Here is a 24,789-nt window from a genome sequence, read left to right on the forward strand (position 1 = left end):
TTAGCCAACAAAGTAGAGGTAATGGATGCGTGTTGGGTAATCATTAAAATGAAAATAGAAGTTGGCCTTCACATATTTTAAAGACCTTTCTAATGCCTGTAACCCCCTTGATGATTGACGGGAAAACTATGGTGCATTTTTCGTAGCGGTGAAAGATGAGTCGGAAGCTAACAATGGACAGAGCTGAGAGGGTTGCTGTCCTGCACCCTGCTCCTTCCGGATCTGGTGAGAGTGGAATGGACTCATTCAGGTGTTCGGTGGGTTTTTGACAACGGGCAATATGTGTCATGGCCACACACAACTGGGAAATCATCCAGACAATCTGTCTTAACAAAATGCACAAACGTCACCATGTCCAAGTTATGTTTCAGTAACTTTGCCACTAGTGAAGGCTGAGGTGCTCATGTATGAACATGAAAAAAAAGTTGCACATGATGCAAAATTGGAGGAAAATCCAATATTGAGGGTGAGTAATTACAGGAGAGCATGAATATACATAGAATGGGCAAATAATTGTAAAAGAATTTCAACATTGAAAGGCACAATGTAGTACATTTTGACAGAAAGAATAGAAAGTCAACTTAACACATACCTGTAAAGTACAAGTTTAGGTAGGGTAAAAGAACAAAGTGATCCAGGAATGCAAATACATCATTATCAAGAGTTGTGTCACTAGGTGAGCAATATTACAAAAGAAACAAATCAAACTATTCTATTTAAATGGATAGAACTGAAAACATGGTGAATTTTGCTACTGTAAATACATTTGCCACCATTGTATAGTCCATGTTTTGTAAAGCTTTGGCCATCATTTGCTATCACAAAGGCCATATTTTAGAAATATTCTGGGATGACTCAGGTTGTGACTGCCATTTTACAAATGTGTTTCTCTTTTACCATTATCTGATGGTTTTCATGGCGTTTTCTTGGTGTCATCCAGGATTACATATTTAGTATCAAAGCTATTATGATTTGAACTAATTTCTCTTTGATTGCAAATTCAGTTCATTGCCATTACAATAAATGTACCAAACGTACCACAAACTATTGTTTTAAATAGAATGAAAGCTTGCTGCTTTCTATCCAGTTGGAACAGGAAATCCTGTGAAAATTGCTTTCCGTTTTCAAGCATGTTAAGATTGGGGAGCACATAACCTTTAAGCAAGAAGACTGGATGGCTTAAAATCTGGGGCCAAGATCCAGGTGAAGTCACTTACTCAATAAACAGAGCCCTGAAGGTGCAGTGGCTACATGTGTGGCCAATGTATATGGTGTGGAGGTGGTTGGGTGAGGGATCACTGTGAAAGCGTATGGCTCTCCTGTTCTTCCTCCTTTCATGGGAATTTACCTTTGTTCAGGTAATTTTTTGGTGACAGCAATTGAAGTAGATCTTTTGCTCCTACTCTGCATCAGTACGTCCAGTTTAGTAAAGGCAGAAAGACCAGGTCTTGACTTCCTTATTTTTGAATGCAAAAGACTTTAGTTGCTTTAATTATTGACAGCTTTGAAGCTTATCTGGAAAATAGCTTGTCTAAATGTTGGCCAAGGCTGTATTGAATATCTTATAGGCTTCCTATAGGTGTGGGAATGTGGTTTCTAAAATTGATAGATGGAGCATTCATAAAAGATAATGATTTCACGCCTTATCGTGAAACATGGTGTGATCGGCAAGACAGATGTGTAAGAAATCCAGGTCTATTTTGTCTGCTTCAAACTGTTAAGGATTTAGGGCTGTTACTGATCAGGAGCAGAGAACAATTGCTTCTATAGATAGACAATCAGAGGGACTGTTTAGATAAAGGAAGGATACAATCATTAGCATTGTAAACTCAGAATTGGAAAGTTTCAGGCATAGCCAAAGGGGCAGCGTGACAATGTGATAGTTTGTAAAAGATTTCCTTACATTTATTCCGTATTTCCTTACATCCCAAAAAAAGGCCATTTGGCTCATCAAGTCCACACTGATTCACCTTAGTTTTCCTGTCCCTGAGACCGCATAATTTGCAGTAGCCAATTAGCCTACTAACCTGATGTCTTTGGGATGGGGGAGGAAACTGAGGCCCTACGAGGGGTCTCAGAGACATCATGCAAACTGCACACAGATGGCACCAGAGATCAGGAATGAGCCCTGGTCACTGGTGTACGACAACTTCTCTATTAATTGTCCCAATGTGCTGCAACCGTTTCTATCTCTGTCTTAGACTTATTTTACTACTTTTTGTCCACGGACTGTCCTTCAATCATGTTGGGAAGGTCAGAATTTGCTACTTTGTCTCTGAAAGTTCTTCAGGAGGTGGTGATACTCTGCTCTCCCAAACCACTGCAGTCACCGTCGTTTCACTTTGATAAATCAGGATATCTTCAGGGATGTTTAAGGAGAAATTTTGGACTTTGATGCAATCATCCTCATGAGATCATAGCTCAAGGTCAGGGTATTGCTTAAGTAATCTCCCAGTTCAGCTATGTCCCAAAATGATCATGAGGAGCATTTTGCTGAAGTGACTGGATCTTTCTCGTGTTCGTTATTGAGTTGGTAGAGGCCAGCTGCTCAGTTCTGCTTTCTTTTTCTATACAGTCAGTCCTCCTTATCCACGGGGGATTGGTTCCGAGACCCCCCGCAGATACCAAAAAACGCGGATGCTCAAGTCCCTTATTTAACCTGTCTCTGTACGGTAGTCTTTAGGACCCAGCGCAACCCCAGACTTTATTTAACATGCTCAGTGCGGTGGACATTAGGACCTGGCGGTGCAGCTCTGAATCTGCAGTGTTTCTGTTCACTAAAGTAATCATGATCGCGATTGAAAATAAGGTGTAAGTAATAAAGCGATCAGAAAGAGGTGAAATCCCATCGGTCATTGGAAAAGCGTTAGGCTACAGTCGGTCAACGATTGGAACAATTTTAATGGAGCATGTGAAAGGCCCTGCCCCGATGAAAGCTACAATTGTTACTAAGCAACACAGTGGTTTAATTATTGAAATATGTATGTTTCTTAAGTGTTTTATATGCATAGAAAGGTGAAATATGTACTATATACTAAGAAAAATGTTTGACTAACTGACACTAAATAATACCGGATGTACCTATTCCAACTTCAAATCCGACTTAAAGACGGACTCAGGAACGGAACTCATTCTTAACCTGGGGACTGCCTGTACTTTTAAGTCATTACTAGATTACTTATAATACCTAATACAATGTAAATGCTAAGTAAATATTTGTTATACTGTATTTTTTAGGGAATAATGACAAGAAAAAATAATCTGTACATGCTCAAACAACGAGTGCTGGAGAGAGAACTTCCGGGTTTTCCTGATCCGCGGTTGGTTGAATCTGCGGATAAGGAGGGCGGAATGTACTTTTTTGTAATAGTTGTTAATTAATTGGGCTATTTCAAAGGGCAACTGAGGATCAACTCATGTGGTTTTCGTAAGTCCTTTGGAGTTAGCAATCAGTCATCCTTATTGATCAAGCCTGTAAATGACTCCAGTCCAATATTCATGTTATTACCATTTTTCCACCAGTCTCCCAGATTACTTATTGCATATAACTCCTGTAAATCCAGAGACTCTTTTGCTGTTATCTTAAACACTGGCCAAACTGTTCTGTTGTGTCCCCCTTTCTCTATAACTTCTCCTTTACTTACTATGTTGAGATAAACTGATTACTGTGGCCGTGGTGATCCACTTCTTGTGGGACAATGAATGAGAACTGGTGGTAACGAGAATGCTACTATTGAAGTCATGAGCTAAAGGAATGCTAAATTGCATCGAAACAACAATAAACTGTTAAAAAATGAATGCATTTGTTGCAAGTTACATTTGACAGGTCAAAACAACAGGTAAGATGAAACTTTCAACCCAGCTTTGCCACTTTCACTGCCGTTCTGAGTGGCGGGTGTGTTGAAGCTTTTTACTGATTTATCAGCTCTCAAGTTGCTGGCAAGAAACTGCTTCTGGATATGACATAATGCCAGCTCATTTTTTTTTCTCTGTAGCCCTCAACTGAACACTAACTTAACAATCAACAATCAGAACAACAACTTTACTGAAAACAGAGTGCAGATAAATGTGTCATTTCCAGATTGGCGAGCTGTAACTTGTGAGTGCCACAGGAATTGGCGCTAAGGCCTCAGCTATTTACTATCTACATTCATGACTGGATTGAGGAATGGATTGTGTAATTCATCCTAGTTTGTTGTTGTTACAAGATGGAAAAGTTATTAGGAAGACACAGAATCGGGAAAAGGATAGAGACATATGAAGTGATTGGGCAGGATTTTAATGTGAGAAAGCAGTAGAAAGAATGAAAGAGCATAATATTATTTAAATGCCGTGAGACTAACAGATGCTGAATCAAAAGTAAAGTGCTGTAGATTCTGGAAGGCTGAAATGAAAACAAAACTCTGGAAGCATTTAGCATCTATGGGTTAGTGTTTCAGGTTATTTTCTCTTTACATACAAGTTATATAATCTGCTGAATATTTCCAACATGTTCTGACTTTATTGAAAATTCAGCAAGGTGTGTGTGCTCCCATACAAAAAAACAAAGTTAGCATTCAGAAACAACTAGTAGTTGGGAAGAGAAATGGACTGTTGGTCTTTACTGCAACAGAAAAGGAATAGGAAAGTAGCGAAGTCCTACTGCATCTGTGTGATATAAAACAGCTTTTCATTATTCATCACACACAAAATGCTGGTGGAACACAGCAGGCCAGGCAGCATCTATAGGGAGAAGCACAATCGATGTTTCGGGCTGAGACCCTTTGTCCTGTCTTCTCCCTATAGATGCTGCCTGGCCTGCTGTGTTCCACCAGCATTTTGTGTGTGTTGTTTGAATTTCCAGCATCTGCAGATTTCCTCGTGTTTGCTCTTTCATTATTCATAGTTTCTTCAGAGCTGAGGATCGTCCACAACTGTTAATAATTATTCCTCAACCAACTTGACTAATAAAGATAATGAATTTTTGATATCATATGACTGGTATCAGTATAAAAAAAAGTAGCTGCTGGGTTATAACAATGGCCGTGCTTCAATAGTACTTCTTTGGCTGTGAAATGCTTAGTGTGTCCTGTCCTGCTGTCATGAAGGATGCCGTATATAAATGCAGGTCTTTTCCTGCTGAAGGGAATATCTCCTGAGAAATAATTCACTGCTGTTGGTGATCCCTGATAGTTAAAGTGGAAGGAGATGTCAGAGCACTCAAAGCTATGGATTGATGACAAACAAGAAGTTAATTCAGTGTGCCTTGAACTGGCTGAAATAATGTCTCCCTGGGTTGCCAGTGTCTATATATTTCAGCAAGATATGTGTATAATAGCATACAGTGAACTGCAGTATTGGAGGTTTGGAGAGGGAGAAATGACACATGGAGATAAGGACGATTGGAATCAGAGGACTTGGACTAATGGGGTAGAAATAGAAATGTGCCGATCTCAGAATCCCATGTGTACATTTTTGGTGAAAGAATTTCTTTCAAGGGAAGATATATTTTCTCTGATTTTTATTGTTTCTGTAAATATAATCTGTAATTGTATCCCTGTGCAGAAAAGAATGGGCACATTATGATTCATTCTGGTGATAGTATTATATATAATACACGAACGCGAAAACGTGGACCTCAGTGAGAGTGGAACGGACGTGCCCTAAAGAAGCAAGAGAAGACTTACCCTGTGGCCTGTCAGAAAGAATGTTGTTTACTGGGTAGAAAGAGTGCAAGTAAACTGCTCATTCTGTTTTCTTTCTAACTGAGAGAATGACAACACCCAATTCCTCTGCTCCCACCACCAGGCTTCCTTGATAATTGAGGGTATCTAAAAGGCAATAACTGCTGAGTGATTAATGGGATTGAGTCAATGATCTGTACAGCCTGGTATGCCCAGTTTCATCCATATTTACAGTGTCACCTGGAACTAATTCAAAGCCCCTTAAGGCACTGGGGAATCCCTGAAACTGTACTCCATTAACATCCCCAAACGCTTCATTATTTACAGAGTCTAGAAGTTTCAAGAGAAAGCCAGAAAGATTTAATATAAACAGTGGGATTCCTGGAATTTTTGAATAGAGTGGTGCTATGTGAAAGCTAGGTGAATGATCCTAGAGAAAAGGGTTGATATGAATGGCATCCCCTTCCTGAGTTATAATAAGTGAATCTGACCCGGGAAAAAATAAACAAAATAAAAGATTCACAGCTTTAGGGTTAGGGTTAAGGCAAGTTTGTTTTGCTTTATCTGAAGCCTTAAATATTGCTGTAAGGACTCTGCTTGTAGTTTAATGGAGTTACATCTCCTCCATCTAATGATCTGTTAAATAAAAAATAACTACCTTCTCAGCTTTGGAAAGTAGTGAATTTGAATCTGTTCTCATTTGCCTCCTTAGCAGTAGGCCAGAACTTAACCTGCAGAAATAGAGTGAATGGGCTAAAGAGAGGTAACTCAGCTACGGTGATATCTATCTATCTGAAAGTGGAATTAAGTATTAATGTAAGTGGTGTGTGAATGAGTGCATGTCCTTCAAACACAAACAAGATTAGTACAAAACTTTGATAAGGACTCAGGTGGTAATAAAACAAACAGAGGAGAACAATGGTGGTTTTATCTAACACATAATAGTGGTTAAAATAAGAGCATTATCGATATGAGGTTACAGACTTATTAACGGGTCTGTCCTTTTCTTATTTGAATGACTTGTAACAAGACCTATAATTAATTCCTTTAATCATTTCTTGTCTCATTAGTTGCAGGGTCTCCTGTGTTCTCAGTTTGCTTGTTACCCGTGCGAGAATACTCACAATCTTGCTCTAGCTCTTTTGCTCCTTCACAGAGATTGAGAAATCACCAGCTGGGCCCACACTCTGTGGCACTTTGTCACTTAGCTCTGCAACTCTTCCCCGCCCCCCCAACAATTAACTCCCCACTTTTCTAATTCACATCGCTAAGTTACCTTTCCTTATGGTCGTATGTTTATTCTGTGTTCCTGGTCGCTTTGTGGAGCTTGTCAAAGGATGGATAGGAATGCTGTGGCTGAGAAGACTGTTGATTGGAGGCCATTCTGCAAAAAAAATTCCTATTGAAGCTAAAATGATCAGACACTCTTCATCCCTTGGGTAGGCTTTTCCATTTTTAATTGATCCCTTCTGGCTCTCAGTATTGCACATCAGATACATGCCTGAATTGAAAGTATGGCTAAGGAAGTTTTGATATATCATTCCCTTAATTTATCAGCCTGTCTGCTATTCAAAAATGGACCAAAGTATGACTACACAGGACCGAAATGTACAGTGAAGTAGTGTGAGATGTTTTCATCTAAAATATTGAACGGTGTAATTCAGCAGAAGAATTCATTCTACAAATTTTAATAGAATCCCATGATTTAAGGACAGGATTTATTTTCTTCTCAAATCTCACTTCTCCATCCCAATGTTCACTCTTCTGGAGGCGCTGACACGTCACCGGTTTCTGGCGTTGCCTCCAGAGTAACTGCCAATGCAAACCTTCTTAAAATAGGGCTTAAACTGAGGTGCCACTTCAATCTGTTGCGTCAGGACACAACCTGCTGAAGGGTCTCGGCCCGAAAAGTCAACTCTTTTCCATAGATGCTGTCTGGCCGGCTGAGATCCTCCAGCATTTTGTGTGTGTTGCTTGGATTTCCAGCACCTGCAGATTTTCCTTTGTCATGACTTCAATCTGTTGCCCATTTTGCATACTCAAGTTTAAAGTATTGTTTAAATTCCCGTGCCAAAGCAGTTAACGATGGTAAGCTGCACCCACAGACGAAAGCTTTTCTTCTTCTTTCTTCTTTTCATTTTGCTTCATCTTGTTCTCTTTTTTACACCCCGTGGCCTTGTAATTAGGCCGTGCTTTCACTTTACTCTCCTGTGTGGGTCATGTTAGAATTCCTGCTACATCTGGAGTGACGTTAGGATCTTGAGGAGGCAGAGAAGCCAATCATAATTTCGCAGGTGGCTCTGCAGCAAAGTGTAATAGTTGAAAAATTGCAATTTTGTTTTCCCCAACGTGGCACCTTTAACAAAACGACACTATTCAAAAACACACACACATACACATGCGCGCGCGGCGAATTGTTTGTCTGCCTGAAATTCTGTTTGTAGTGAGAAAATAATTAGCTTGTAAAACAAGCCCTCCATTGGACTAAAGCTGAACTTTACAGGCCAGCCCTTGTCAGCATGAATTCTGCCTCTGAAAATTCTTCCACACTTCTCCACACACTCCTCCCCACACTCAGTTAGGTCCAACCTCATACAATGCCAGTAAAGTGCTGGAATGAGACGTTAAATGGAATTCTGCTGGGAATACCGTGTGAGCTGCCACTCCAGGGAGAATTTGCCTTCGTGGGAGTTCTGTTGTTTTCCTTTGGCCTGGCTGTCTGAGCTGGGCTGAGATGCCAGTTGCTTTGTACCCTAATCTTCTTGACCCTGTTCCAATACTGATCCTCTCTGTGTCACTAGTTGTACCTGGTCAGCAGACACGTGACACTCAAGCAAATGTTAAGTACTTAATCGCCTAGTTAACCCCATGATCGACAGACAAATTCTAATTCTCTTTTACCCCCTGCTTCTCTCCTGAATATGCAAGATTTGTGCATGGAAACATTTCTATGTTCATGAATGAATTGTCATCTGAGCATGGTTTCTTCAAAGTGCAACTATTTAGTGGAAGATTTAACGAAACTTCATACTGAGCAGGCAGGAATCTCACTACGAATGTAGTTACAATTTCAAGAGGCTTTAATTTGACAGGGACCCTGAATCATGAGTAAGTAAATCAGAGCCAAAATCAGGTTGAGTATCACTGACACATATAGTGAAATTTGTTAACTTTGTGGCAGCAGTACAATGCAATTCATGATAATATAGGAAAAATGGTGAATTACATGAAGTATATGTACATATAGATAGATAGATAGATAGATAGATACTTTATTCATCCCCATGGGGAAATTCAACATTTTTTCCAATGTCCCATACACTTGTTGTAGCAAAAACTCATTACATACAATACTTAACTCAGTAATAATATGATATGCATCTAAATCACTAACTCAAAAAGCATTAATAATAGCTTTAAAAAAAAGTTCTTAAGTCCTGGCAGTTGAATTGTAAAGCCTAATGGCATTGGGGAGTATTGACCTCTTCATCCTGTCTGAGGAGCATTGCATCGACAGTAACCTGTCGCTGAAACTGCTTCTCTGTCTCTGGATGGTGCTATGTAGAGGATGTTCAGGGTTTTCCATAATTGACCGTAGCCTACTCAGCGCCCTTCGCTCAGCTACCGATGTTAAACTCTCCAGTACTTTGCCCACGACAGAGCCCGCCTTCCTTATCAGCTTATTAAGACGTGAGGCGTCCTTCTTCTTAATGCTTCCTCCCCAACACGCCACCACAAAGAAGAGGGCGCTCTCAACAACTGACTATAGAACATCTTCAGCATCTCACTGCAGACATTGAATGACGCCAACCTTCTAAGGAAGTACAGTCGACTCTGTGCCTTCCTGCACAAGGCATCTGTGTTGGCAGTCCAGTCTAGCTTCTCGTCCAACTGTACTCCCAGATACTTGTAGGTCTTAACCTGCTCCACACATTCTCCATTAATGATCACTGGCTCCATATGAGGCCTAGATCTCCTAAAGTCCACCACCATCTCCTTGGTCTTAGTGACATTGAGACGCAGGTAGTTTGAGTTGCACCATATCACATATTATATATATATAATAGTTACATTAAATAAGTAAAGCAGAAACCAGAATAAAACAAAGTAGTGAGGTAGTGTTCGTGGCTTCAATGTCCATTCAGAAATTGTATGGCAGAGGGGAAGAAGCTGTTAATGAATCGCTGAGTGTGTGCCTTCGGGTTTCTGTACCTCCTTCCCCATGGTAACAGTGAGAAGAGGGCACGCCCTGGGTGGTGGGGTCCTTAATGATTCACCTTTTGAGGCATCTCCCCTTGGATACAAGATGGAGCTGACTGCATAATACTTACCCATAATTGAAGGTCACTGTCCAAATAAAGCCAGTAAACAGATTTTATTGATTATTTTTACAAAGGAGAGTGAGTGGATGTTGTTTACATGGGCTTTCAGAAGGTTTTTGACAAGGTGCCACACATGAGGCTGCTTAATAAGAGCCCAAGATCTTACAGGAAAGATACTAGCTTGGATAGAGCATTGGCTAATTGGCAGGAGGCAAAGAATGGGGATAAAGGGGGCTTTTTCTGGTTGACTGCTGGTGAGCAGTGGTGTTCCGCAGGGGTCGGTGTTGGGACCACCTCTTTTCACATCATACGTCAATGAATTGGATGATGAAATCGATGGCTTTGTGGCCAAGTTTAGATAGGTAGAGAGCCAGATAGTCTGTAGAAGAACTAAAACAGATTGGAGGAATGGGCAAAAAAGTAGCAGATGAAACGTTGTGTAGGGAAGTGTATGGTCATGCACTTTGATAGAAGGAATAAAAGTATAGACTATTTTCTAACAGGGAGAAAGTTCAAAAATCAGGGGTGCAAAGGGACCTGGGATTCCTTGTGCAGGATTCCCTACAGGTTAACTTGCAGATTGATTCAGTAGTAAAAAAGGCAAGTGTAATGTCAATATTCATTTCGAGAGGACGAGAATGTAAGAGCAAGGACGTAAAGTCGAGACTTTATGAAGTATTGGTCAGACCACACTTGGAGTCATTTTGGGCCCCTTATCCAAACAAGAATGTGCTGGCATTGGCGAGAGTCCAGAGGAGGTTCATGAGAATGATGTGGGAATGAAAGGTTTAGCATTTGAGGAGTGCTTGATGACTCTGGGCCTCTACTCGCTGGAGTTTAGAATGGGGAGTGTGGATCTCATTGAAGCCTACTGAATACTGAAAGGCCTAGATAGAGTGGATGTGGGGAGGATGTAACCTACAGTGGGTGAGTCCAGGACGGGAGCGCACAGCCTTATAATTGTGGAACATCCATTAGAATAGAGATGAGGAGGAATTTCTTTAGCCAGAGGGTGGGGAATCTGTGGAATTCATTGCCACAGGCAGCTGTGGAGGCCAAGTCATTTGGTATGATTAAGACAGAGCTTGATAGGTTCTTGATTTGTCAGGGCATCAAAGATTACAGGGAAAAGGCAGGAGAATGGGATTGAGAGGGATAATTCATTTGTTCACTGTGCAACGATAACAACCACTCTAGTCATCTGTAATTTGTAGGGGCTGGACTGGTCTGTGGGTACACAGATGGCTGGAGAGGCCAATCCAGGCTTGAAAAGTTCTTTGTCAGTGTGGACAAAAGATGGCAGCCATGTTGGGTTGGTGGTCACTGCCTTGGTCTATCCTGGCCAGCCTACGTCTCTCTACTGCAATTGTTCTTTCCTCCTCATGTGTCACTACACCCTTATGGTGGGAGGAGCACTCAGCCTGATCCTGGGCGATATATTCCCATGTGTCTGTGTTGATGCCAAAGCCTTCTAGTGAAGTTTTGAAGGTGTTTTTACAGTATTTAATTTCTGTAATTCACCATAAAGCAGTCTCTCAAGCAGCTGCTGGTCTGGCATATGAGCTATGTAGCCAGTCCAGTGTAACTGGGACTACATCAGGATGGTGTAGATACAGGGCAGGCCAGCCTTGGTCAGTACTTCAGTGTCCAGGGTTTCTGTCCTGCCACTTAATATTAAGGAGCTTTCTGAGGCAAACTGTGTGGAAATAGTTCAGTTTCTTGGCATACCATTGATGTACTGTCCGTGTTTCACAGGCGTAAAGCAGAGTGGGAAATACTTTGGCCCTTTACATCTTCAGCTTTGTCTGTATAATTGTACCTCTTCTGTTCTGGATGTTGCATAAAGTCTGACAAAGATAACACTTGCTTTGGCGATCCTGCTGATCTACTGTATGATGACATTCTGGGATAGTGTGCTGCCAAGATATGTGAACCAGCAGGCACCAGTCAACATAGCAGAAAACACCGGACAGAATAGCATTAGCACCAAGACACAGCCCTCATGACCCTGTTTGAGATGGGGAAGGGCTCGGATGTCTCATAATTGTTCGGAACTCTGACTTGCAAGCATCATGGAATTGCTACCCCATGGTAATGAACTTCCTTGGGCATCCATACTTCACCACGATCTTCCACAGACCCTCTCTGCTATCAGTGTCGAAGGCTTTGGTCGGATTGCTGGAAAGGCTGCTCAGTCGCTCGGATGGCTGCCGAGAGCCACTCTGCTCCGTGTCAGTGCATGGTCACCCTATGACTGGAGCCGCCAGTGTGCAATGTGCACCCTCGCCTGTAACCACAGGACGCAGGGTAGTTTGGGAGGAGGAGGATGAATAACAAGGGTGACTTGCACAAAGCTTTAGTTTAAGGTGAGGAAGAGTTGCGCAGGGTTGAACTCACTCACTCGTCTGAGACCATCTGTATCCAGGAGCAAGACAGAGTCAAATACAGTAGATGACCCTTAGTGCCTCGTCACACCCTGAAATGCTCCACAGCCTACCTTCCTGCCTGTTGAGCCAAGCTAGTGGTTGCCTCTGTGCAGTCTGCCAGGGCCAGTGTTCACTAGGTTGGGTAGGCAACCCTGAACGCACCGAGGGTTTGAGACCCTCACCTGGTTTAGCCCGCCGGCCGAAGTGACCGTGACCACTATCGCAAGCAAACAGCTGAGACCTGAGTACCAAAAGGGACCAAAGATGGTCGAGCTATGCCCCATCAGAGGTACTACCCCTCCCTGACACCCATATACCCTGATAATAAATCAGCCGTGATAGAATGTTGAAGCAGTCTGAATGGGCCGAATGGCTTAACTCTGCTCCCGTGTCTTGACGTCTTATGGCTCAGCTTTAGAACAATCCAATAAGAGCTTGTATGCAGCCACACACACAACTTACCAGACCAGAGCTTTTCAGTGAGTTCATGGAGAATTTAGCATAAATGGGAATGGCAGTTACCCACCATTGATCAATAGTCATTCAGAGTGGATTAAAATGACACACATTGCTTCATATACTAAACGCGCACATTAAGAGCTACATGTGCACATCATAGTTTATCTGATGAGCTTAACAGGCCCCAGTTTTAATCTACAAACTTTATAAAACAATAATATCAAACAAACTCCTGTTCATTTCTATCATCCATCTTCAAATGGGAAAGTTGATAGATCAGCCAGAATACTCGCAGACATGTTCAAGAATGAAATACATTTCTTCCTCAGTGTTTGTACTAAGTACTCAATGAGCATGCACAGTACAATGGGCATATCCTGTAAAATATTGATGAAGATTGAGAATGTGCTTGACACTAATGTGAATGGATACAACTTCAAGCAAAATAAGTACATTTGTGTTCTTACTCCACCTTTGGTTCCTACCTCCCGCTATATAAGACAGAATCTAAGATGTTCATGTAGATCAGATGATGCGATGAAGCAAGTCTAGATGTTGATCATGAGGTTGTGTTCAAGCTGAAACCAGTGCTGAAGTCAGGAAGAGTCAAAGCTAAGCAAGTCTGATTTTTAAAAAATCTTCAAGGAGCTCAAATTCATAACCAAGCAATATGAAAGTTGAATTAACACTGGTACATTTCACATTTGAAAGTGTAAAAGAGGATTATAGGGAAATACTTCTGTCTCTTCTTTGTGAGACCTGTAGCTGTTGATCTATATGCACCCGAAGACAGAAGCTTAATCTGATTTGCGTACTTTACTGCAAAGTCACAGTCACTTTGGTTTACAGCAGCATTTAGATGACTTGAGATGTAAATAGCTACATGTAATTGGTTGGCAAATAAACCTTCACTCTGTTGATCTACATACATTGTGCTTTAAAGCTTTACAATGAAGAACAGCAATTCTTGGCCAATTAATTTTATTTTGTACCTGTCAGAGATAAATTCTCCCAACGTGTAATATCAAGCCAATCATCAAGCATTTCCTTCATTCCCTAATTATTTCCTAAAGTTACTCAGTATTAGCAGCTTTTCAAGTAGGTTCATGCAGTTAAAATCCAATGCAAAGAGAAGAAATAGGTTTTTGTTTTCCCACTTGTGAGATTAACTAACACAATGGTTAGAACACTAATCTTTCACCTCTGAAACCTGGGTTAAAGTTCAAACCAGCAGCAGGGATGAAGGATGTGTTTCTTTGTTTGCTTCCAGCCTCACTGGTTTAAAAATAATTCTGGCCATGACTTTAAACTTAATTTATTGCAGGCATTGACAGGTGGCACAGTTTGCCATGTCCAACTGGCACAGAAAGAGGAGAGAAGGACCGTTAGCTGAGCCCCTCGGCTGTAATATAGTGTGGGAAACCCCAAACATCTTATTGTTGAAATGTGGAGCAGCCTGTGCAAGAAGACAAGCAGGAATGGAATGTTAATGGAAGGCCCCACTCCGTGTGAGTCAAACACGATTCATATGAATGTCACTTCAGTGAGCAGCGGTAGCCTGAGTGTTTAATCTGGACAGCGAGGCTATAACTCAGTGCAGTTGCGGGCTCCTTCTTCAGTCACATTCCTGCCACTTATTAGCTTTTACACACACACACACACACACACACACACACACACACACACACACACACACACACACACACACACACACACACACACACACACACACACACACACACACACACACACACACACACACACACACACACACACACACACACACACACACACACACACACACTTATCCTCAGCTCAGTTTACATTGTGCAGACGGACCAGCTATCATGCACGTAAAAAGGAATGAGAAAATCCACACGATTTTTAACAACGCAAGGGTCACCCACAATTGTCACGTTGTTTGTGATGCATGATTAGTCAACACACATTCTGTGGAATTTAGGCAGAAAGCCACTTTGAGCTGCCTGCTAATTATAATGAATCCAGTGTTTAGCCAGCATTAATCACTCTGTTCATTGGTTGGAAGTTTCAGCAAGAGGCCAATATTGCAAGTAGCAAGCACCAGTTCAAACCTAAAACTCACTTTAAAATTAATCTCTGACTCTGAAAGGGCTTGCAGTTTGCAGCTGAAGTAGGTGGTGGCATGTGTTGTATAACTGCAGCTAACCTGGAAGAGAGAAGGGCATTGCACACAAGATGCTGGAGGAACTCAGCAGATCAGGCAGCATTCTATAGGAATGAATTGACACTCGACATTTTGGGCTGAGACCCTTCATCAGGACTGAGAAGGGGGAAGGTGCCAGAATAAAAATGTTGGGAGAAGGGGAGGAGGCTAGCTAGGTGAAGCCAGGTGGGTGGAAAAGGTCAAGGCCTGGCGAAGAAGGAATCTGATTAGGAAGGAGAGTGAACCATAGGAGAAATGGAAGGAGGAGGGGACCAGGTGAAGTAATAGACAGGTGAGAAGTAAAAGGTCAGAGTGGGGAATGGGGGAGGGGAGAGTTTGTTTACCAGAAGCAGAAATCAATTTTTGTGCTATTAGGTTGGAGGCTACCTAGACGGAATATATGTTTTGCTCCTCAACCCTGAGGGTAGCCTCATCTTGGCACAAAAGGAGGCCATGGATTGACACATCAAAATGGGAATGGGAATCAGAATTGAAATGTTTGTGAAAAGTAAAGTATGATCTGATACAGGAAAAGGCTCCCAAGTATTTATGTAAACACTGGAAGCCTTGGTAGAAAGGTGGAAAAGAGAAGTATCTTGTATCTGCAGATTCCCTCCAGACCTTTGCTCGAGGCAATGAAAATAGATACCTCTTGAGACCATTGCCAGAAGTCATGTCCCAGAGATATGATGTAATGCTGCAAAAATTTCAATGACATTGAACTGATGATCAAGTTCAGTACTGCCATCCTCAAATGCCAAATCCTATCGCCACCGTGTATGTATGTTCCATTCATTACACATCACTATCTTTGTCAACAAGAACACATGAAGAATGTAGTGTGTGTCAATTCATCTTCAGACTTGTAACATTTCTGCAGGATTCATATCAAGGCACAGAGCTTGCACACACTATCAGCTAGTAAGTGCATGCAACAGTCAAATAGATTTCAAGACACTGACTGATGTGCCTCCAAATTCCTTGCAGGTTAAGATGATGCACAAATGGACACTGCAGCAATTAACCAGAGGGAGTTTAGTGCTCTGCATGTCCTTCCCCCGCACCCCCTCTCCCTATGGAAGAGAAGATCCTGGTCCATATTGGGTCACCATTTCTGAGGCCATTTTTAGCAGCAGGCCACTAAACGTGGAAGTTTATCACCGTGTCAAACTTAATTCACTGACACCTGCATTGTGCAATTTGATTGCACATTTGGTGTCTGCACCTCAGATACATGTAATTTATAGGACAGCACAGTGGAAGGATCTGTCCAAAGGGGGTCAGTGGACAGCAGTGTCATGCAGTTGAGGGAAGTATTATCAATTGCTGATGAACTCTGCTTCACAGGAGCCAAATTATGACTTCGACAGTGCAAAGTAAAGATGAAAATTGAAGGACATACTGAAATACTTGGTTATTAGGAAAACTCTACTTCAAATGCACACACACGTAAGAAGCTGTAGAGAGTAGTGGACTCTCCCCAGTAGGTCTTGGGGCCATACCTCTCCTCCATGGATGGAATCTGCAGGAGAGACAAGAAGAACTGGAACTGGAATTTGTTTCTTCTCATCCCATGTACTAACAGACAGTGAAGAGCTTGTCTTGCAGAATGTTCATACAGATCAAATCATTACACAGTGCACTGAGGTAGGACAAGATAAAACAAAAACACTGTAGAATGAAGTGTAGCAGCTAAAGAGAAAGTGCAGGGTAGGTAGCCAATAAGGTGCAAGATTATAATAAGGTAGACTGTGAGGTCAAGAGTCCATCTTACTGCACTACATAATTATTTAATAATCTTATAACAGCTAGATGGAAGCTCTCCTTGGGCTTGTTGGTATGTGAATTTTATATCTTCTACATGATGAAAGAGCGGAGAAGAGAAAATGCCTGGAGTGAGTGGAATCTTTGATTATGCTGGCTGCTTTACTGTCGCAGCAAGAAGTATAGACAGAGTCCGTGGAGTGAAGGCTGGTTTCCATGATGGGCTGTGCTGTGACCACAATTCTCTCTGCAGTGTTTAGGGTCGTATGCCAAACAGTTGCCATACCAAGCCATTATGAATGTAGTTAGGATGCTTTCTGTGGTGCATCGATAATAGCCTGTAAGAGTTGATGGGGACATGCCAAATTTCTTTAGCCTCCTGAAGGGGTAGTGGCATTGGTGATCTTTCTTCACTCATCAATAAAGATGCCTACAATCCAGGCCACGTCATCTTTTTGCAGCTACCATCAGGCAGGAGCTACAGAAGCCTCACGTTCCACACTGGCAGGTTCACGAGCAGCTACAACCACTTAGTCTTGAACCAACAAGCATAACCCAAGTCAATTGTGTTTAGCATCATTTTCATCACATTACATTCAAATAGGCACTTCTTGTTCTTCCTTGTAAAAGTTTAAATTTATTTTAAATCTATGTTTTTCTCCAGAATGATGCATTTATGATGCCATGTGCCTGTGATGCAGCCACATGTAAGGTTTTCATTGCTCTTGTGTGCATTTGTACTTGCAGATATGACAATAAACTCGACTTTGACTTTGAAATAACTAGGAAGTTACTTAGTGTGTAGAACTATGAAGAATGCAGCACTGTCCATCAGGTAGTGTCTGAAGCCCATTCGTTCTTGTCTGGCCATCTCAGTTCGGACCCATCAGCATCTGACATCTGAGAGGCAGTGTTATAGCTTCCCCTGCACCACAAGCGCCAGCCGTTCGGCTGTTGAGTGCTGTCAAACAAACCTGGGCTTCACCTGTCATGACTGTGGATTATGGTATATGCAAATAAGCTTGCACTGTTTCACAGCATTTTAACAATCTGCTATTCAACAGATCATTGGAGTTGCTGAGGCCAAGCCTGGGACAGAGGCTGTAGCTCTACGGAATATGAATCTGGCCGCCTCTCACAGGAAGAAAGCATCCATTCCCCCTGTACTGCACCTCTACCCTGTACCCTTGCTATCGCTTCTCAATCTGCCCGCTCTGCTCACTGGCTCCTCAGCTGAACTGATGCGTACTGTCACAGTTAAGGAGCTGAGTTAACCCTACTAGTCAACCGTACCCTCTTAATTCCGCCGAGGGGTTTCTGTCTCTATTTCACACTACATTTTAATGTGGAGTTTTGGCCAAGGGATGGTCATTAATCTTCTAAGCTATCTGAACTATCCTGCTGAAAGCCATTAGCCTTTTAGCAGCTTTATTGTGACTTCCCGGATAGCCAAAAACACAGCGAGGATGGGCGCTGAGTAGATGTACGAGGGTGATTAGTTGTCTTTTATTTGGAACACAGATGGATTCTTTATAAATTTGGTGGTGACCATTTTGAAGGTCAGTGACAGGGTGGAGAGCAGTTGCTGAACTGGGAATTGGCGTTTCAGTTACTGGAATGAACTCTGACGAATTTTCCACATACAGCTAGCCAGAATGGTTTGGCTTGCTGCTCCCTTTTCTCCCCTGCTTCTGCCTCTCTTCACCGTGACAAAACCTGCAGTCCAAGAGAAGTCTTGTGCTCTTTATATCACTGGTTGCTGATAAGAACGAGTAAAATGGCCTTTTTGGATAATGAGCACCAGAGGCCATCTGACACAAAACTGAAAAGTTGCAGAAATTGGAGATACATGAAACTGCAAATGCTTGAATCAATCTGCTGGAGAAGCTCAGTGGCTTGAGCAGATTGTGGGGCACAAAGACTGATTCACAATTCCTTTACAGAAAGCTTAATGCAAATATTTTTCTCTCCAGCAGGTAAGAATAACTGAAAAAGTAAAAATGCTATGGTTACCATAACAATCACTGGCAAAGTTCTGTTTTCCCTAATCTAAGTTTAAAGTTGTGCCTAACCACAGTAGATTTTAGTGAGGACGCACTACTGGTGCAAAAATCTCATCTACTCGGAGATCCAGGCAAGAGAAACACTTGTCAAAAACTCTGGTGGTGAGACCTCCTGATAAGAACAAAGCTCCTCTTCCTTGGAACTTAGCAACTTTTAAGCTCACCAACTTCTCTCCTACAATTTTTTGATCTGAGCCCTTTGAACCACATCTTCAATGGACCCTCGATTCTCTAACATGTCTGTCAGCTTGTGTGTGCCCTTTCTTTGAAGGCAGATATGAAGTAATTGTTTTGCTCCAATGTAATTGCCTTTCTTCCTCATTATAAATTCTCCCATCTCTGTCTGTAAAACACTCATAATTTCCCTGACAATCTGTTCCTTGTTAGGCAGATGGCCCCCGTTTTCCGAACGTTCGCTTTACAACAGCTCACTGTTACGAAAGACCTACATTAGTACCTGATTTCGCTAACCAAAGAGGATTTTCGCTTTTACGAAAAAAAGACACCCGCTTTATACGTGTGTTTACCCTGAGAAAGACTACCATGATTGTGAAGCCTTGTGCGGGCAGTTGTGTGCGTATGCGTGTACGTGCGCATGCGTGTATGTGCCGATTTCTTTTCTCCAAATTGATTTCAGCTTGCTGTTTTCCTGCTTTTGATAAGTGAAACTACACCATACATAAAATATTTCTACTTTATACAGGCTGTATATTTATCATATCATTCCTGCTTTTACTATATGTTCATGTTATTTTACATTTTATGTGTTATTTGGTATGATTTGGTAGGTTATTTTTTTGATTCTGGGAATGCTCAAAAAATTTTACCATATAAATAATAAATAAAAGGTAATCTTGCATCCGTATGCTTTGAAATGTAGCCGAAGAGAAAGCAGAGAAAGGACTACGTACGAATGATTTGTGCTGGGGAATAGTTAATATGTTTCCTATTTAAAAGTAAAATTGGAACAAAACCTGTTGCCTGTGTTGGGATAATCACAAACTCAGGCTGACTGAACCAAAAGTAACATCTTTTCTTCACCAGACTGTAGAGTTTGAATACCTAACCCAACAACCACACCACTGCAGCCCATACATAACCACCCCTTCCATTATCTACCCTTAAATACAATTGTTCTTCCTATGATTATAATCAATTATGTGACTTTGCGCCAAATGCATTAATCATTTCCCTTCCATCTCTTTTACTTGTGGCACTGGTACCAAACTGATAATTAATCCCAATCCCACTGACCACAAACAATAATATATATTTTGCAATTTACATTCAATTCTTTATCTCCCTGTTGGTCCTGATTCCCTTTACATTTCAGATGCCTGACACTTGTGGAGTTAAAAGTCAGTGATTGTGGGAATTAAGTGCTGGATAATTTTTCCTGAACTGAGTGCACTGTAACATTAGAAATGTGACATACAAGCACTAGGGAAAAAAGGTTAGAAAGTGGTTTCCAGATTCCCCAGTTACCATGAAATGGATTTTCTGATTTGAGTTCCATAGGATCTCTGTAGCAATGCTTCTGGCCCACTTTCAGCAAACACAGTTGTCTCTAAATAAATAAACTGCTGTGATATTCATCATCTTTCAAAGAATAACAACTGCTGGGATGGAGATGAGCTGAGCACCTGATGCTTTTCCTTACGCTGAGTATCAGTTTGGATTTTAAACCAAGCCAGGCTAAGGTTCAGATTCAGCAGGTTCATATTTTATTGCATTCACTGGTCTAAGGAGCAAAATGCATCTGTCAAAGTGACCGAAGCAGGGAGACCACTAGAATCTTTCTGTTCCTTCTTCCCTACTTTATGTGTACTTTTACATTGACAACCATAGTTGTGGAAGATAAGCTATCAAAAGAGCAACATTTAATGCCCCCTACTTGCTGATGATACACTATCAAAAGGTAGGCTGGAATGAGAATTGATTCATCTATTGGTAGCCAAAGGAATTACAGATAGTATTAAATAAAAAGAAGATGATTATAAAGTTACCGGAAATAACAGGCATGAAGATTGTTGAACAATGTAATGCTCCCAGAGAAGGACTGAGAAATTGATACAAAAAAGGCAAGATGGAATATTAGTGTAGTTTGGTAAGAAACACAACTGTAAGAGTCATTATTAGTATACAGGTTTCCCCGCTATCCGAAGGTAGAGCGTTCCTATGAAACCGTTTGTAAGCTGAAATGTCGTAAAGTGAAGAAGCAATTACCATTAATCTTGTTTAACTTACTGCTTACCATGGCAGGATAGGGTAATTAATAAATATCACCTGTACACACTCAATAGCCACTTCGTAAGGTACACCTGAATACCTCATTAATATAAATATCTAATCAGCCAATCATGTGGTAGCAACTCAATACATAAAAGCAGGTAGACATGGTCAAGAGATCCCGTTGTTGTTCAGACCAAACATCAGAAGAAAGAAATACGACCTAAGTGGTTTTGATTGTGGAATGATTGTTGGTGCTGGATAGGGTGGTTCGAGTATCTCAGAAACTGCTTATCTCCTGGGATTTTCACACTCAGCAGTCTCTAGAGTTTACAGAGAATGGTGCGAGAAACAAGAAAACATCCAACGAGTGGCAGTTCTGTGGGGTTGCAATATCACGGTGAGAAAATCCCCCTCAGAAACTTAAATAAGATTAGGTAACATCTCATTCTTGTATATTCATTTTCATTGTGCTCAACTTTTCATCATGCATCAATCCTTCCATCTCAACCAAAAGAACCTTCTCACAAGGGGTTAAACCTGATGATCCTAATGAACCTTCTCGCTCGAAGCTAAATACATTGGGTCTGTGCTCTGGGGTTTAGAAGAACAAAGGACAATCTTATTGAAACAAATGAGGGAGCATGACAGGGTAGTAATCGAGATCTTTTCATTAGTGGGATCAAGGGTGTACAGTTACAAGATAAAGAGCCAGTCATTTAAAAGTGGGGTGTGTAGAAATTTAATCTCACAGAGGATGGTGTAACTCTGGAATTTTCTATCCCAGAGTTGTGCAGATTGGTGGTATTTAAACAGAAATAGATACATGTTTGATAGATCAGGGATTGGGGACAATAGGAATTGAGTACAAAGGAAGATTTGAGGTCTGGAATAGATTAGCCAGTATTATTTTGAATGGTGGGACTGTTCTAAGGAGACAACTGACCTATTTTTGCTCCTCATTTCCTTGTTTTCTTGTGTTCTCTGAACCATCTCCATCCTAAATATACCCAGTACAAGGTGTACCCAGTAATTAAGGAGCAAGCTTATCAGTACCCAATAGAATTCCATCAAAACCTCTCCATTTTTATAATCTATACCTCTTGCAATAAGGCCAATATTCTATTATATTCAACATAAAGCAATGGTTTTCTCCTAGTTCTCCCTTCTCAGTGGATCTTACCACTTGAGTGAAAGCTGAAGCTTCTATTTAGCTGACAGTATAGTTTAGTTTCTACACTAGTGGCCACTTTATCAGGTACACTTATGCATCTTATTAATGCAAATATCTCAACTCAGCCTATCATGTGGCTGAAACTCAAAGTATAAAAGTATACAGTCATGATCAGGAGGTTCAGTTGTTGTTCAGACCAAACATCAGATGGGGAAGAAATGTGATCCAGGTGACTTTGACTGTGGAATGATTGCTGGTGCCAGACGGGGTGGTTCAGGTATCTCAGAAACTGCTGATCTCCTAGGGTTTTCATGCACAATACTGTCTAGAGTTTACGATCTAGAATGATGTGAAAAAACAAAAACAAAATCATCCAGTGAGAGGTAGTTCTGTGGGGGGAAATGCCTTGTTAATGAAAGAACTCAGAAGATTCTGAGTGGCCAGACTGGTTGAAGCTGACATGAAGGCGACGGTAACTCAAATAACCACAATCCAACAGTGGTGTGCAGAAGAGCATCTCTGAACACATAAAACATCAAACCTTAAAGTGGATGGGCTACAGCAGCAGAAGACCCCAAACATACACACTGTGGTCACTGTATTAGGTCAAGGAATTAACTAATAAAGTGGCCACTGAGTAAATTTCTTACATAATATACCTGTATATTTCTTGATAAGCTCGTCTATCCCAGGTGTATCTTCTGTTATTTATCTATGTGAAGAGTATTTCAGTTTTATATTACTTGATAATATTTTATAGTTTTACTTTTCCTTTCTAATCAAGTTTATACTTCCCTCATAAAGGTTTTCCATTCCCATTCATCACTGTTTTTGTCTCCATAAAAAGTACATACCTTACTTTAGTTTCGGCTTTGTACTTCTTTCTTTATGTCAATGGCATGGTAATACTGGCTAGTTTGTTCTTCCCCTATGTTGGGATATTTTCTCTTGGCCCATTGGTCACTATTTTATATGTATCCCATTCATGCTTTCTTTTTGTCTTCAATGATATTTTCGAAGTTCAAAAGCTCACAATAAATTTATTATCAAAGTATATATATGTCACCATATACGACCCTGATATTCATTTTCTTGCAGGTATAATCAATAAATCCAACAACCATAATAGAATTAATGAAGGAATGCACCAACAGGGCGGACAAACAGCCTGCAAAAGACAAAAAGACTATGCAAATATAAAAAGAAAGTAAAAAATAGAAATTATAATAAATGAAGAAATAAATATTGAGAACATGAGATGAAGAGTCCTTGAAAGTGAGTCTATGGGTTGTGGGAACATTTCAACGATGGGACAAGTGAAGTTATCCCCTCTGGTACAAGAGCCTGATGGTTGAGGGGTAATAACTGTTCCTGAACCTGGTGTGTGACTCCTGAGGCTCCTATACCGTCTTTCTGATGGCAGTAGCAAGAAGAGAGGAGGACCTGGCTGGTGGTGATGGTGGGGGTCCCTGTTGATGGATGCTGTTTTACTGCAACAATGCTTCATGTAGAAGTATTCAAATGGTGGGAGGGCTTTACCCATGACGGACTGGACCATATTCACTACTTTTTGTAGGATTTTCCATCCAAGGGCCATAGCAGGCTGTGATGCAGCCAATCACTATACTCTCCACTACTTGCATCCTCCCCAGTCATTATCTTGAGCCATATGATATAGAGATTGCTATTGTCTGCTCTTTCCTAACATTCTAGACCAGCAGTGACTCCAATTTCCTCTATAAATACAGAAAGTGTTAGATATATTCAGCAGGTTGGCAGCACCAACAAAGGACAGAGTGTTAATGGTTCAGTAAATCCATAATCAGCTCAGACTACTACCTGACCAGCATTTTCTGTTTTGTTTCCGACTACAAGATCTGCAGTTACTTTTTACTTTTCTATTCCCTGTATGCCCTTCAGTAGTTCTTCATCCCTTCCTACAAGGGAATAAGGGAGTAGCTAAATTTGTTATTTTATGCCATTTATTGCTTGATATATTTGCTTTTATTTATTTTCTTACTTTTTTTTCTACAATTTGGTTGTTTTTTGAAACACTCATTGCTTTATCAAAATAGATGCTCTTTCTATATATCTGTTGCGTCAGTCTCTGTCTCCCACTCTTAATACACACACACACACACACACACACACACACACACACACACACACACACACACACACACACACACACACACACACACACACACACACACACACACACACACACACACACACACACACACACACACACACACACACACACACACTCTCACTCCTAATTTCTCAGTGAATGAAGTCTAGGAAAGAATAACTCAGAGCAAAATCCTGCTGGAACTGTATGCAGCTTCAGGAGCCAGATATTTATCTCCTCAAAGCAAATCTCGTTAATAGCACTCTCCACACTTCCTTCATGTGCTGTTATTTTCCCTTCCATCATCTTTTTTTTCCTCTTTGCATTAAGCTTTACAGACTGTGAAACACATCGTTATAGAGGGGACTTAAAG

At 41.1% G+C, this 24,789-nt stretch overlaps 1 protein-coding gene across 6 annotated transcripts in view; it reads left to right on the forward strand.

The window, feature by feature from the left end:
• The window catches only part of myrf (myelin regulatory factor), a 266,399-nt gene that overhangs the window by 80,175 nt on the left and 161,435 nt on the right, over window positions 1–24,789 (forward strand). The window contains exon 1 of one of the 6 annotated variants that reach the window (XM_073049336.1): window positions 14,321–14,378. The exons of the other annotated variants lie outside the window; for them this stretch is intronic. Within the exon in view, the coding sequence (XP_072905437.1) occupies window positions 14,354–14,378 (25 nt within the window). The 5' untranslated portion in view covers window positions 14,321–14,353. Of the gene's footprint in view, window positions 1–14,320; window positions 14,379–24,789 lie in introns of those variants that run through there. 6 annotated transcript variants of the gene reach the window in all.

The sequence above is a fragment of the Hemitrygon akajei genome, chromosome 6 (assembly GCF_048418815.1).
Source record: "Hemitrygon akajei chromosome 6, sHemAka1.3, whole genome shotgun sequence".
Classification (NCBI taxonomy): domain Eukaryota; kingdom Metazoa; phylum Chordata; class Chondrichthyes; order Myliobatiformes; family Dasyatidae; genus Hemitrygon; species Hemitrygon akajei.